At 43.0% G+C, this 12,442-nt stretch overlaps 1 protein-coding gene across 2 annotated transcripts in view; it reads right to left on the bottom strand.

Moving 5' to 3' along the window:
* Positions 1–8,706: 8,706 nt before the first annotated feature.
* Lmo4 (LIM domain only 4) overlaps positions 8,707–12,442 on the bottom strand; it is a 16,416-nt gene continuing 12,680 nt past the window's right edge. For both annotated transcript variants that reach the window (XM_041649605.1, XM_041649615.1), the window contains exon 5: positions 8,707–9,516. In XM_041649605.1, coding sequence (XP_041505539.1) covers positions 9,508–9,516 — 9 coding nt within the window. In that variant the 3' untranslated portion in view covers positions 8,707–9,507. The remainder of the gene's footprint in view (positions 9,517–12,442) is intronic.

Raw genomic sequence — 12,442 nt, 5'->3', positions numbered from 1 at the left:
CAATCTGTCTTTTTTTAAGAATTTATTAGATTTTTCACCAGTCTCTTTACTTCCCTTATTTCTGTGATAGAATTTCTGCATAAATACTTAAAGAAGACAAGGGGGAGGGAAAAGAAGAAGAATCAGAAGGAAGAGGCAGAAGAAGAAATTTCTATATAAGCTGAATTGTGTTGCTGTTGTTGTTGTTTTATTTTTCAGGGTTTCTCTGTGTAGCTTTGGCTGTCCGAGAACTCACTCTGTTGATGTGGGAAGTTCTTCTGTGTAAGTGTTGCTTTTATTGGTTAATGAATAAATCTATTTTGGCCAATGGCTTAGCAGAGTAAAGCCAGGAAGGAAATAGAGAGAGAGCAGGCAGAGTGAAGGAAACGCCATGCAGTTGCTGAAGGAGAGAGATGCTGGAACTTTGCTGGTAGGTCACAGCCTCATGGTGATACACAGATGAATAGAAATGGGTTAATTTAAGATGTAAGAGTTAGTTAATAAGAAGCCTGAGCTTATACTACCCAGAACCACCTGCCTAGGGGGTGGGTGGCACTTCTCACGGTGGGCTGGGCCCTTTCCCATCAATCATGAATCAAGACATCCTTACATATTTGCCTACAGGCAACACTGTAGGGGGTATTTTTTCAATTGAGGTTCCCTCTTCATGAATAACTCTAGCTTGTGTCTAGTTGGGATAAAAGAAAGAAAGAAAGAAAGAAAGAAAGAAAGAGAAGAGAAGAGAAAGACAGAGAGAGAGAAGGAGGGAGAAAAGGAAAAGAGAGGGGAGGAAAGAAAAGAAAAGGAAAGGAAAGGAAAGGAAAGGAAAGGAAAGGAAAAAGAAAAAGCCTAACTAGGAAGAAAGGTATTCATAGAAACACTAAAATCTACTTCGTGGCCATGTTATAGAAAGCAGCAGGAGGGATTAGTTGTCCTTAAGACAGTTGTGGTCTCTCTACCACTACCTACTGCACCAGACTTCCTACTTCACCAGTGTGAATCAAAAAGGAACACAGAGCAAACATATACAGTTAGGCTGCAGAGAGAGATGGCTTAGCGGTTAAGAGCACTGGCAGCTCTTGCAGAGAACCCAGGTTCAGTTTCCAACACCTAAAGATGGCTCAAAACTGCCTGTTTCTAGAGAATTCGATGCTCTCTTTTGACCTCTGCAAGCACCAGGTGCCCACAGAGAATACATACATATGTACAGGCACTCACATATGCACATAATTTAATAACAAATATATACTGTCTTGCTATTTACGGGAAAGAGAACGCAAAGACAAAGGCAGCTAAGCCCAAGAAGGCGCCCAAGAGCCCTGCCAAGGCAGTTTCTTTATTCATTAACCAATGAAAGCAACACACAAACAGAAGGAACTCCCACACCAATTTACTATTCCACAGTTTTGAATGTCTAAGTATATTCACTTATGCATGTTTTCTAGAACCTTCCCACTTAAAGGGGATATGTGTATAGCCATATGTATCCAGGGAGAAGGGCAATTTAATCTTTAGGCTGAAATAAATACATATTGGCTAATGTTCTTCTCTTGTACATAGTAGAATAAAAGATTAAACAGATAACCTGCAAAGGGCCATTGAGTTGTGAGACATTACAAGAAAAAAAAAATAAAGAAGATGTTGAGTATTGAGATGTGGTGCTTTGGCACTCAAACCCATGAGAACCGTGTGTGTGTGTGTGTGTGTGTGTGTGTGTGTGTGTGTGCAAGAAAAGTAAGTCTTTTGGCTTAACCTTTACAACAACATCAAAGAATGTTTTGTTAAAGTGGAGCACGCTTTCAGCCTTTCTCCTTTACTATTCTGCTCTTTGTAGAGAGAGCAGCTTGGATCTAATGGTGTGTTACAGTAATTTATTTACAAATCTTGATATCTTTTTGGACTCTGGCAATTAATGAAAGAATAGGAAGAACAGCCAACAAATTTTTTAAAAATCAGCTTAGAATTCTGTTTGGATGTAATTAAAAGTATAATCTGTTCCATTTGAATACTTCAGTGCTCTTCTATCTTAAAACAACAAATACAAATATTGGTTTTTTTTCATCATATGTATGCTTTCCACATATGCTAAGACAAGTAAAAACTTTCTATAAAAATTGCCATGTTTGTGTGTATATGTATTTTATATAAATACACAATAACTTTTACATTTATTTACTTATTTACTTACTTAGAGACAGAGTCTTATGTAGCCAAAATCAGCCTTGCTCCCCTTATCTCCAGGTTCCAAATCCAGGATGCTAGGATTGCAGGTACCACACCTGCTTTGCCAGGGCTTGTAATAATTCAACTTTGAGCTAGAGAGATGGCGCAGATGGTGTAAAGGTTCAGATGAAAAACAGGCTCGCGTATCTGAACATTTGGTCCCCAGTGGGCAGTGCTGTTTGGGAAGTTACGGAACCGTTAGGAGGTGGACCTTTGCTGGAGGAAGTGTCACTGGGGGTGGGCTCTTAGAGTTTTAGCCTCGCTTGTTTCCTGTTCTCTTGCTCTCTGCTTCCTGTGTGTGGAGGAAAATATTACCAACCAGCTTCTGCCCTTGCCACTGTGCAACGCCTTCCCCACTGTGACAGACAGGAGCCATAAACTAAAATAAATCTTTTCTTCCTCAAACTGCTTTGTCACCGTATTTTATTACAATAACGGAAAAGTAGCTACTACTGAGGGTTAAGGTGCTTGCTGTGCAACCATGAGGACCTGAGTTGAGATCCCCAGCATAGGTAAAACACTGAGAGTAGGGATGCACACTTGCAATCTAAAGCTGAGTGTGGCGGTGCACACTCACCATCTAAAACTGAGTGTGGTGGTGCACACTAGCCATCTAAAGCTGAGTGTGGCGGTGCACACTTGCAATCTCAGCTCTCAGAGGCAAGGAGAGGAGCCCTGGAGCTTGCTGTCCACACCCAGTCAGACAAAACCTCACTGAAAACATCTCAAAAATAAGGTGACAAAGGCCAATGTGGTGGCACCCCTTTAACCCTAGCACTTAGAAGGCAGAGGCAGGTGGGTCGCTGTGTGTTTGAGGCTAATCTGTCTCAAATAACCAGATAACTAGGCAGAGAATCAATTAAAAGACCTAATGGTGACTTTTGACCTCCACACACCTACACCCAAGTGAGGGCACATGCAAGCTCATGCATGTATTTCTTTGTGTGTATATGTGTGTATATATATACATGCATGCACACGTATACAATCACACACACACTAAAGAAATTGATAACTCACTGGCCTTTTATATCACTTAAACCACTTAGTTCAACTGAAGATTTAAAAAATATCATCTATTAGTTTATGTGTAAAATATTTATCTGTCTTGCTGCCTAAACTAATATGATTCCTAAAGTCGTCTTCTTTTTCTCAGCAACAATTTGTGGTTAGAGTCATTATGAATTTATACTTACTCGTGATAAGGCAGTTGGGATTTCTTAATGCTGAAAAAGATGTTCTTTTAGCATGAAGCTGAAATATGCAGGCAATTTATACCAGTTAATATTTCAGGTTGGGGAAGGATAAAATACAATCTCTTAATATTTTCAGGGAAAAGAAGCTATCTATGGGGCCACAGGAGGAAGTGTGTTGCTGTTGGGTTCTCACAACTTAGAAGGCTGTTTTCTGCAAATGCCCAGAGTTCAAACAAAAAGCAGGGCCTCCCCAAGCTGGAGACAGAGGCAAATGAGCACATATATTCGTCCTGCACATAATTACTTTGTATCTTTATTTGTGTCAATTTATGTGTATGTGCGTGCATGTATTACCTGTATATGTATGTCATGTGGTGTGCGTGTGTGTTTGTGTCTGTGTCTGTATATGCATATACCATGTGTGTGTGTACATGTGTGTGTGTCTGTGTATGTATATGCCATGTGGGGTGTGTGCATGTGAGTGTGTGTCTGTGTATGTATATGCCATGTGGAGTGTGTGCAGGTGAGTGTGTGTCTGTGTATGTATATGCCATCTGGGGTGTGGGCATGTGAGTGTGTGTTTGTATATGCATATACCATGTGTGTGTGTACATGTGTGTCTGTGTATGTATATGCCATGTGGAGTGTGTGTGTCTGTGTATGTATATGACATGTGGTGTGTCTGTATGTGCATATCTCATGTGTCTTGAGTTTCCAGTAGAGACCAGATGACAGAATGGGAGCTAGAGCTGCAGGTGATTTGTGGGCTCCCCAGTGCAGGCTTGGGGAACAGAACTCAGGTTCTCTGAAAGAGCAGCAAGTACTCTCAATCACTCAGCCGCCTCTCCAGCACTTACATAAGGTGTGATAGACTGATCATTATGGACCTTTAATATGAATTTCACATCTAAGAAGTAATACAGTAAACATGACTCACTGAGAACTTTTTACACTCTCTTAAACTTTAGCCTTCCAGTGAGCACTCCCTCCCTCACCTTGCACACTGAGTCACCTCTCAGAACCTCAAATGAGTCATCCAGAAAACTGAGTAATACAAGCCAGGCACGGGGGCACACACCTGTCATCCCAGTACATCGGGGGCTAAAGCAGGAGGATCATTATGAGATTGAAGCCAGCCTGGGCTAAAGAGCAAAGACCCCCGTCTCATCCGGCCTACAAAACAACAGCAAAGGAGGAACACCCCCTATCCCATAAAACTGAATACTAAATAAGAGGAATACCATGAAGGCTGCATGAGACTACATGTATGTGTGTCTACTGTAAATGTGAACACATTTCTAAAACTCTATGGAATTGCAAGGTAGAATTCTTGCAGGAAGTATTCTAGTTAGAGTTGTGAGGTTTATGGCAACCGTAAGGCCCATGCTTGATGACAGAAAGTGAACCAGAAGCCTTAAAGGAATGTTCAAACTTTGACACGCCCATCTCCAGCAAACTTCTGAAGCAAAGGCAAACAACTGCAGATCAAGCAATCAATTTCCTTCCCAGCTTCCATAGTTAATCTTCATTTAGAAATTCAGTTTGTCCTTAGAGTCGGTGGCTTTACAGTTTCTCGTTTCTGAAGCAGTCAATTCACTGAAAATGAACAATTAATTTAGGAAGAACATCTTTAGTGTTTTCTCAAAAATAAATAAATAAATAAAACAAGATAAATCAAACAACACATAGGAAAGCACGCAGCGGGAAAATGCTTTTGAAAACTTAGGAAGGGTAAACCTTTTGGTTCCAGGTAGGGAGATCTTTCTGGGCTGAAGGCCGGTGAGGCGCCTCCTGTTTGAACTTGCTACTGATTGTTCCCAACCTGGTTAAGATTCAGCAGTAACTCCATAGCTTCTGAAATATGTCCTCTCTTAGACTCTAAGGCCAGCGTCTTCCATCTTCAGGGAAACCTCTGCATTTCACATTCTGGACTCAGCTTTACAAAGAAACAAGGAAAACTGTTTTCACCCAGCAAGTCAGGGGTAGACCGGTAGTGCCGCCGCGGCCGCCCACTAAGACTCCCCTACCAGCTGGGAGTTGAAGTCGGCAAAGTGGGGACTTGGGTGGACTGTCCATTCTGACTGAATCATTACATGGCTTTCCAGGGTCGTTTACAAACTTGAACAGAATCAATTGATTTTTCATCCTGTGCTTTATTAGTTGTGATTTAGGGGGCGGAGAATGGCCCTGTTTACACAGCTGTAACATGTCAGGACCTGAAGTCCATTATTGGCTGGAGGCCTCTGAGTCGCAGTCCATTCTCAGCAGAATCAATCCAAACTTGGAAACAGTCCCTCTAGGATGCTGCGCACATCTGCATGTGCATAAAACACGCCCTGAGCAGCCGACGATCCTAGTCACTGGAGGTGAGTTACAAGTTCACCATCCAGAAATAGGTCCTGACTTGTTGCTCTCCGCGCGTGTACAGCGGAAGCAGAGGGCTACAAATGCCAGCTGACTAGGTAGGTGCTCGCTGTCGGGGAAGGTGTTATCCTCCACCGCTAGTCAGATTCCAGCCTCTCCAAGCGCGAGTCGCTGGCTGCTTAACATGCCTACAGAGAGCTGCCAATCTAAAATGGCTGCTTGGTAATACTTTAATTGCAGTTGCGTGGAAACAAATTGCTTTTTAACTGCAGTAAGCATTCCTGTGACTTGGCTGGACTGACAATAGGTGAGTCTCGGTAACACAACAAGATGAACACGAACGTGTAAAGGATTCATGTTTCCAACAACCTTATAAAGTGAGGGCCCACATGGGATGCACACACCCCCACCTCCACCAGCCCCCACCCGCCTACCCTGCCCCTGAAAGTCTCTTTGGGCAACCATTTTTAATTCAGAACACTTCTTTAAGTTCTATGGAAACTCTTCACTCTGCTCTTGATAGATAGCTCTTGGGTTCACTGTTTGTTCCATAATTTATTGACCCTAAGAAATATTTTATGTAACCAGTACTGCACATGAGAATCTTACTATATTGACATTTAAAGGCATTTAATTTAAGAGCTTCATTTTAGATGATTAGTTGTTTCAAATATCAGTGTGAATAAGAGCAGCAGAAAGAATTTAAATATTGTTAATATTAAGAGGCTGGTAATTTCACAGGCTCCGTTTCCAGGCCACAGTCTCCTCACTTTGTGGTATACGATACAACAGTCCGGCTGAAACTATTTCCTAATAAATCAAGAAGAGCTGGAAGTAGTTCCTCGTGGGGAATGATTTGGTTTGGAATGTCTTCAGGTTCCTGGGCTTTGCAGGATGTGGAAGTCCAGGCAGACAAATAGGTAAAAAAAAAAAAAAAAAAAAAAAAAAAATGCATCGCAACGTTCAACCCCTTTGGAGGACAATCTTCACACAGAATTGTTCCATTAGCAAGGGTGACAATTTGCATGATTGAGACATTTGTATGTATCATAAACATAATTTTTTATCAGGAGTTCAGCGAGGCTCGGTAATGTTTGCTTTTATTTTTATTGTGCATGCTCGTAAGGACCGGGGCCTGTCTTGCTGGGTTCATGTGAGGCCTTTCAGAAGAACACACACCCACATCACAAATGCAGTGGAAGAAAGGTGGGTAAGCCCAGGGGTCTTTTTCTCCCAAAGGAACGCTGGGGTTGGGGGAGGAACTGCACACAACCGCTGCTCATATCAGGATAAACCCGAGTGTTTTTAGTAGCTGTCTATCCACATCGAGCATCTCCATTAGAGTCGGGTTTTATTGTTTGAAATGCCTCTGGTTTCGAGAAAGTGTTTTACCTAAAGCAAGACTACTGCTTAAATATGTTCTATTGTATATTCATAGCCCCATTAGTCCCTCTCCAATTTAGCACATCAAAGAGACGGCTGCAGCACTTGCATGTGGATTACACTAGCATGAGTGACATTTGTAATCTTATAGGTCTGCAACTTAAGAAATGCTTTTAGGAGCTCGTTAGGAAACACGCCACCGGCTTGAGGAGCCAGCTATATAATAGTTCATTTAAAAGGCGGGACTGACCTTTGCCCTCCCCATCACCGAACGCCATACTGTATTACTAGAAGTTATTAGCCACGTCCTTTGAATTTCCACACCACCTGTGACACGAATGCTTTCACTAAAAACAGAGATGTCTGCGCTCCTCTGAACACCTTCCCCCTTCCCACTGGAACGGGCGGAATCCTTTCAGAAAGTATCTTAAGGGGAAAGGGGGAGGGAGTAGTTCAAATCAGAACAACTTTAGAGACATTCTCCAGGGATCCACCTTGTGTGTGTGTGTGTGGTGTACACACATGTATTTACCATGTTATTCTCCTTGCATTTTCTTTTTATAAAACTTTTATAAGACATTATAAAACATAGGCAAATGATTCACTTTAATAATAGTGTGCCTTTAAATTCTTATACAGGAGGTCTGCCGTTTCAACAACCAACTTGCCCACCTGACTTGGGATCTTTGGAAGCAGAAAGTTAGCAGGGTCTTCATCAGGAGCTTTGCTCCAACAAAATAAAACACTATTTTTGGAAAACAGCCTCAGCAGCATGAAAGCCCAGGTGTCAGCAGCCTGTGAGCTGCAGCTGAGGTCTGCCTTCATGTAACCGTTAGCCACAGGGCCACTCTGGCATCCAGGCCCATTTGGCTTTTGCTAGGTCCAGTAGGAACAGGGCAGCTACTGAAGCAGCGGACCCCACACCTTCCATAGGAACCTCTGTGGACACTGCAGGCACTGTAGGGGAGACCGATTAGCAACTAGGAGCCAGCAACTACCTCAAGAGAGCTGAATCCTCCCGCAGTAAACACAAGGAAAAGGCATCAGAAGCTCAAAAGCAACAAGGCTCCAGCGGGCCAGCAGTCCCAGGGCTCACCAGACAACGCTGCCTTGTCCACCCAAGACTGCCATCACCAGCGTGCCCTCCAGAGTCCCTCAACTAAAGGGACTTCAGGTTACACACACAGGGCTCTAGACTGCCTTCACAAGCTACAAAACCTGACAGCGAGAAGATGGCTGTACTGGAGTCATTCGCGCGCCTGTGCCCAACACCCAAGGCTTTCCCACTGAGAGCAAAGTTCAAACAGCCAACTAGTGGTCACGGAGTCACCCCGAAGACTCCGGTGCCATGTGCCGCTGTTACCACGACATTCTCAACTTAAAATGGCATGGTTAAATAATCTGAGGACGACTTTATTAGCTTGGAGCTAAATACAGTTATCAACTCCACCCTCACCCCCAAATTTAAATGTCTGTTATAGACAACAACAACAAAAATATCACAAATTTTTCCAAAATACATAAGAGGAAAAAGCAGTGTTTAAACCCAAACTCTGTTGCATATTTTTCTTTTCAGTTTTTATTATTTAAATACACCATACTAGAGCAAATGTCTCTGAAAATATCACAAATAAAAGATTTTTTTTTTTCTTCATTCAGCAAATTAGAAGTTGGGGGAATTTTCTACATAGTACCGGCTATGAGCCTGATTCTTTTTTTTTTCTTTTTTTCTTTTTTTTGTATTTTTTTCTTTTCTTTTGTTAACCTTTGCCATGGGAGGAGCAACATCAGGACGAGACCACTCACATGCATACATACATTGTATTTTACAGAGATACAATAAAAGTGTTCGTGATATAATATCACAAAAGCCACATCTCTCTTTTTCTTTAACTCATGTTCAGTTTGATTGAAACACATTTCTTACAACACTTAAATATACAAAGAGCAAACAGAATGTTGTTAAGGTAAAACACAGGGTACAAACTCTGGCCGGTGCCCTGCTAATTGTTAATGAGGGAAGAAAGCAGATTTCAATGCTTCTTTTAATTAGCTTCATTAGTCATTTCCCTCCCCCCAAGCACCCTCCCCCCCACCCCAAGATGTCCTTCCATGGATCTTTTTTCATTTCCGCTACCGTCTCCCATTAGCCCGGGTTCATGGAGTCCTTAATGTCCATATTCAGTCATTTTAATACACCAATAAATGCAGGAAGGGCACTCAAGCCTAAAGAAGGTGCGATGGCATGGAGCTGGCACTGGTGCTGGCTACAAAGGTGACTTGTCTACTGAAGACACATGGGATCCACCTGCGATGAACAGAATCTGAGATGAAGGCACGCACTCTGCATCACTCTGACCTTTCAGCAGACCTGCAAGAAATAGAAACGGGCATCTTAGCCAAAAAAAAACGCTAAACCGGAGGAGAGGTGTTCGACTCTTAACCGCACAGCTTGGACTGTCTCTGTGGTCACTAATCGTCTTTCGTTCGATTACTTTCCAACTGTGACCTGATGGAGGCTCTCCGTGCGCCTTGTTCCGGAGCAGAACGGGTTTCACTAGCAGAGCGTGTAAGATGGCACATGGGCTCGGAGAAGCTTCAGGTGTAGGCTAACGTCCTTGAACCCTGGCAGAGCGAATTCCTCTCCAAAGGGAATTGATCAGAAGGCCTCGCCTCATGGGGGGGGGGGGGGGTCTTGGACTTTTAAAATAGCCGCAGGGCCATTCAGAGCAAGGTCCCTAAGAAGCTTTGGGTTGTATGGGCTCAATTGTGTCACCTGTGGCAAGAGACTTAAACTGGCTCAGTTTCCTCCTCTTTAAAGAAGGGGTAACAAAGGTGTCCCTTAGTATGGATGAGATGGCATTATTATTGTAGTCTTCACGTAACAAACACCTCTTAACCCACACTGGCTTCTCCCTCTAGGGCATGCGTGTGTGACATAGTCAATGTTCAAATGTACAAGGTATGTTGTTTTCCCAGTTTCCTACCTTGGTCATGTAAATGTTACATAAATATTACAGGCATAGAAATCAATACATGTGCCATGCTAATGACCCAAGATGAACTGAAGAACACGGACCCATGTGACGCTTAACTCCAGCATCTGAAGTTACAGACAGCAGCGCACAGCCGCCAAACAGAGTCTGCTTGCAATTATCCAAACGGAATAATGTCTACTAGGTTTTGACGGTTTTTTGAAAATGACATTTGGAGCACCTCAGGAAGTTCTTGCCTTCACCCTTCCCCTAACTTACGGAAGGCCTGAGTCTCCAACCCCCACTTCCAAGCTAATTAAACCGGTAGAGACTCAATTCCCCAGAGTGGAAGCTCGGTGTAAGAAAGGTAATTTGTCTGTCCAGAACAAAGATGCGCCAGCAGCCAGCAAGCATATTTAATAAATGAGCATCAAATGTCCTCTACGATGGACGCACACAACACCAATTATGGAACTGTGGGGAAACGTGAAGAGATACGCAACCCAGAAAGCTTTGCTAATTCTCCCTTCAACTCAAGCAGAGAATATTCTAGAAGGTCCCCTCACACCTCTGAACGGAAGAAAAAAATTCCAGAGCAGGCAGAAATCTACCCATATAGGGGAATAAAACGAGTCCCGATTTCTAATTTTTCTAATATTCTAGAAAGCACTGTAGTTTTGGGACTGGCCAAGCCTCCTCCAAATAGCAGAAGTCATCAAACTGTGACGGTCTTCAAACGTCACTGGACCCAGACTTCAGGCAATATGAGATTTCAGTTGAAAAGCTTAAACTTATATTCCTCAGAACATACAAAAGCCAGGGCCGCAACCCCGGTAACTGAATAGCACATTTCAGAGCAAACGTTTAAAGGGGTCAGAGGATGGGGCTGATGCTTCCCATACAAGGGGCCACCTGAACTGCATGTCAAGGGCCAGAGGAGTCCTCAACTCATCGTGTTTAAGACAGAGGCTAACTGTATTTACTATGCACCCTGCGCTCACATGTGATTGGTTCTGTGAATGGAAAGAAAATGGCCAAAATAAGTATCCAATTTTTTCCCACTCCCAAACACGGAGAAGGAGAGAAAAGAAAATAATAAAATGGAACTATTTGTCATTTCTCCTCATCTCATCTCCCATAGAAAGGAAACGCCACAGGGTTTGGGGGAAATCACTTTAGAGCTTTCTCCAAAAGGTAGCTTGTGTTCCCCTAGGAAGCGTGTTTTCATTAGGTCTTCCCTCTTGCCCTCTTGTTAAAACCTCTCCGGCCCACACTCAGCTTGCCCACAACCTTTATTGACGGAAACTGCCTTGTGAACTGACTGTGCTCACGGGGAGGAGAACACCAAGGAAAAAAATGGGAGACGCTCATGCCAACAGGGAAAGGTGCTCAATTAACCGCCCCCCCGCCCCCAAAACCCAGAGCCTCACCAGTGCCCGGCACGATCATCTCCCTAAGTTTTATTTCCTTATGTCTTTTATGTGCAATTAATTTTTGAAGGCCACTTGTCTCCCTCTGTTTTAGGAGGGAGGCACCTTCCAACATTAAGAAAATATACGCTAGCAGATTCTCCTTCATTGCCTACACCATATTTTGCGTTCCAATATGAACACCCTTACAGCTCCCATCCCGACCAAAGCGTGGAAAGCAGCCACCTCCCCATCATTGGCGTCTTCTTATACTCAGTGAGGAGCTACTGGGGTCCTGCTCACATGCCAAAGTGCCCTCTGCTCTTAGTCCTAGCATGGTCACTGTCTGGGCTCCATCTTCACAACCTAACACCCCTCCCACCTCCTTACTCTTGCTTCTCACCAAGCATGTTGGAATAAGCTGTAATACTTTTTTTTAAAAAAATAATTTACTAAATCTGGAGATAGCATTAAGCCAGCAACATAGCCAGTTAAGACACACACTGGGTGAGTGTAAAGCTTTTACATTAAGAGGTGGCATGGGATCCACCATTTTATTTGGGGGAACTTCTGTAATTATAAATAACCTGGCCTCAAGTTCAAAGTGAGTTTCGCAAAATATTGGTGTTGCCCATTCACTGCCCTCAGCGATGTCCTATAGACTGACTTCATTAAACTTGAAGTTATAAAACTTGTAAGCCCTTCCGGGTGCTGGCAGAGCTTAAAGAAGACTCTACACACCAGGTGAGGTAACTGGCTAATCTGCAATAAAAAAAAACATAAGATTCTGATTCTTAAATAGCTATTCTGTATCCCTCCCCTACTAGGAAACTCTGTAAAACTGCACAATCTCATGTAATTAACACTTACTAAATAAAGAAAACATTTTAAGTTGCCCCATAAACCTAAGCGA

The sequence above is a fragment of the Microtus oregoni genome, unplaced genomic scaffold (assembly GCF_018167655.1).
Source record: "Microtus oregoni isolate MIOR12 unplaced genomic scaffold, Mior012 000000F_ref0000247, whole genome shotgun sequence".
Classification (NCBI taxonomy): domain Eukaryota; kingdom Metazoa; phylum Chordata; class Mammalia; order Rodentia; family Cricetidae; genus Microtus; species Microtus oregoni.
The sequence above is the reverse complement of the archived record's forward strand: the minus strand, read 5'-3'. Positions and strand labels throughout refer to the sequence as shown.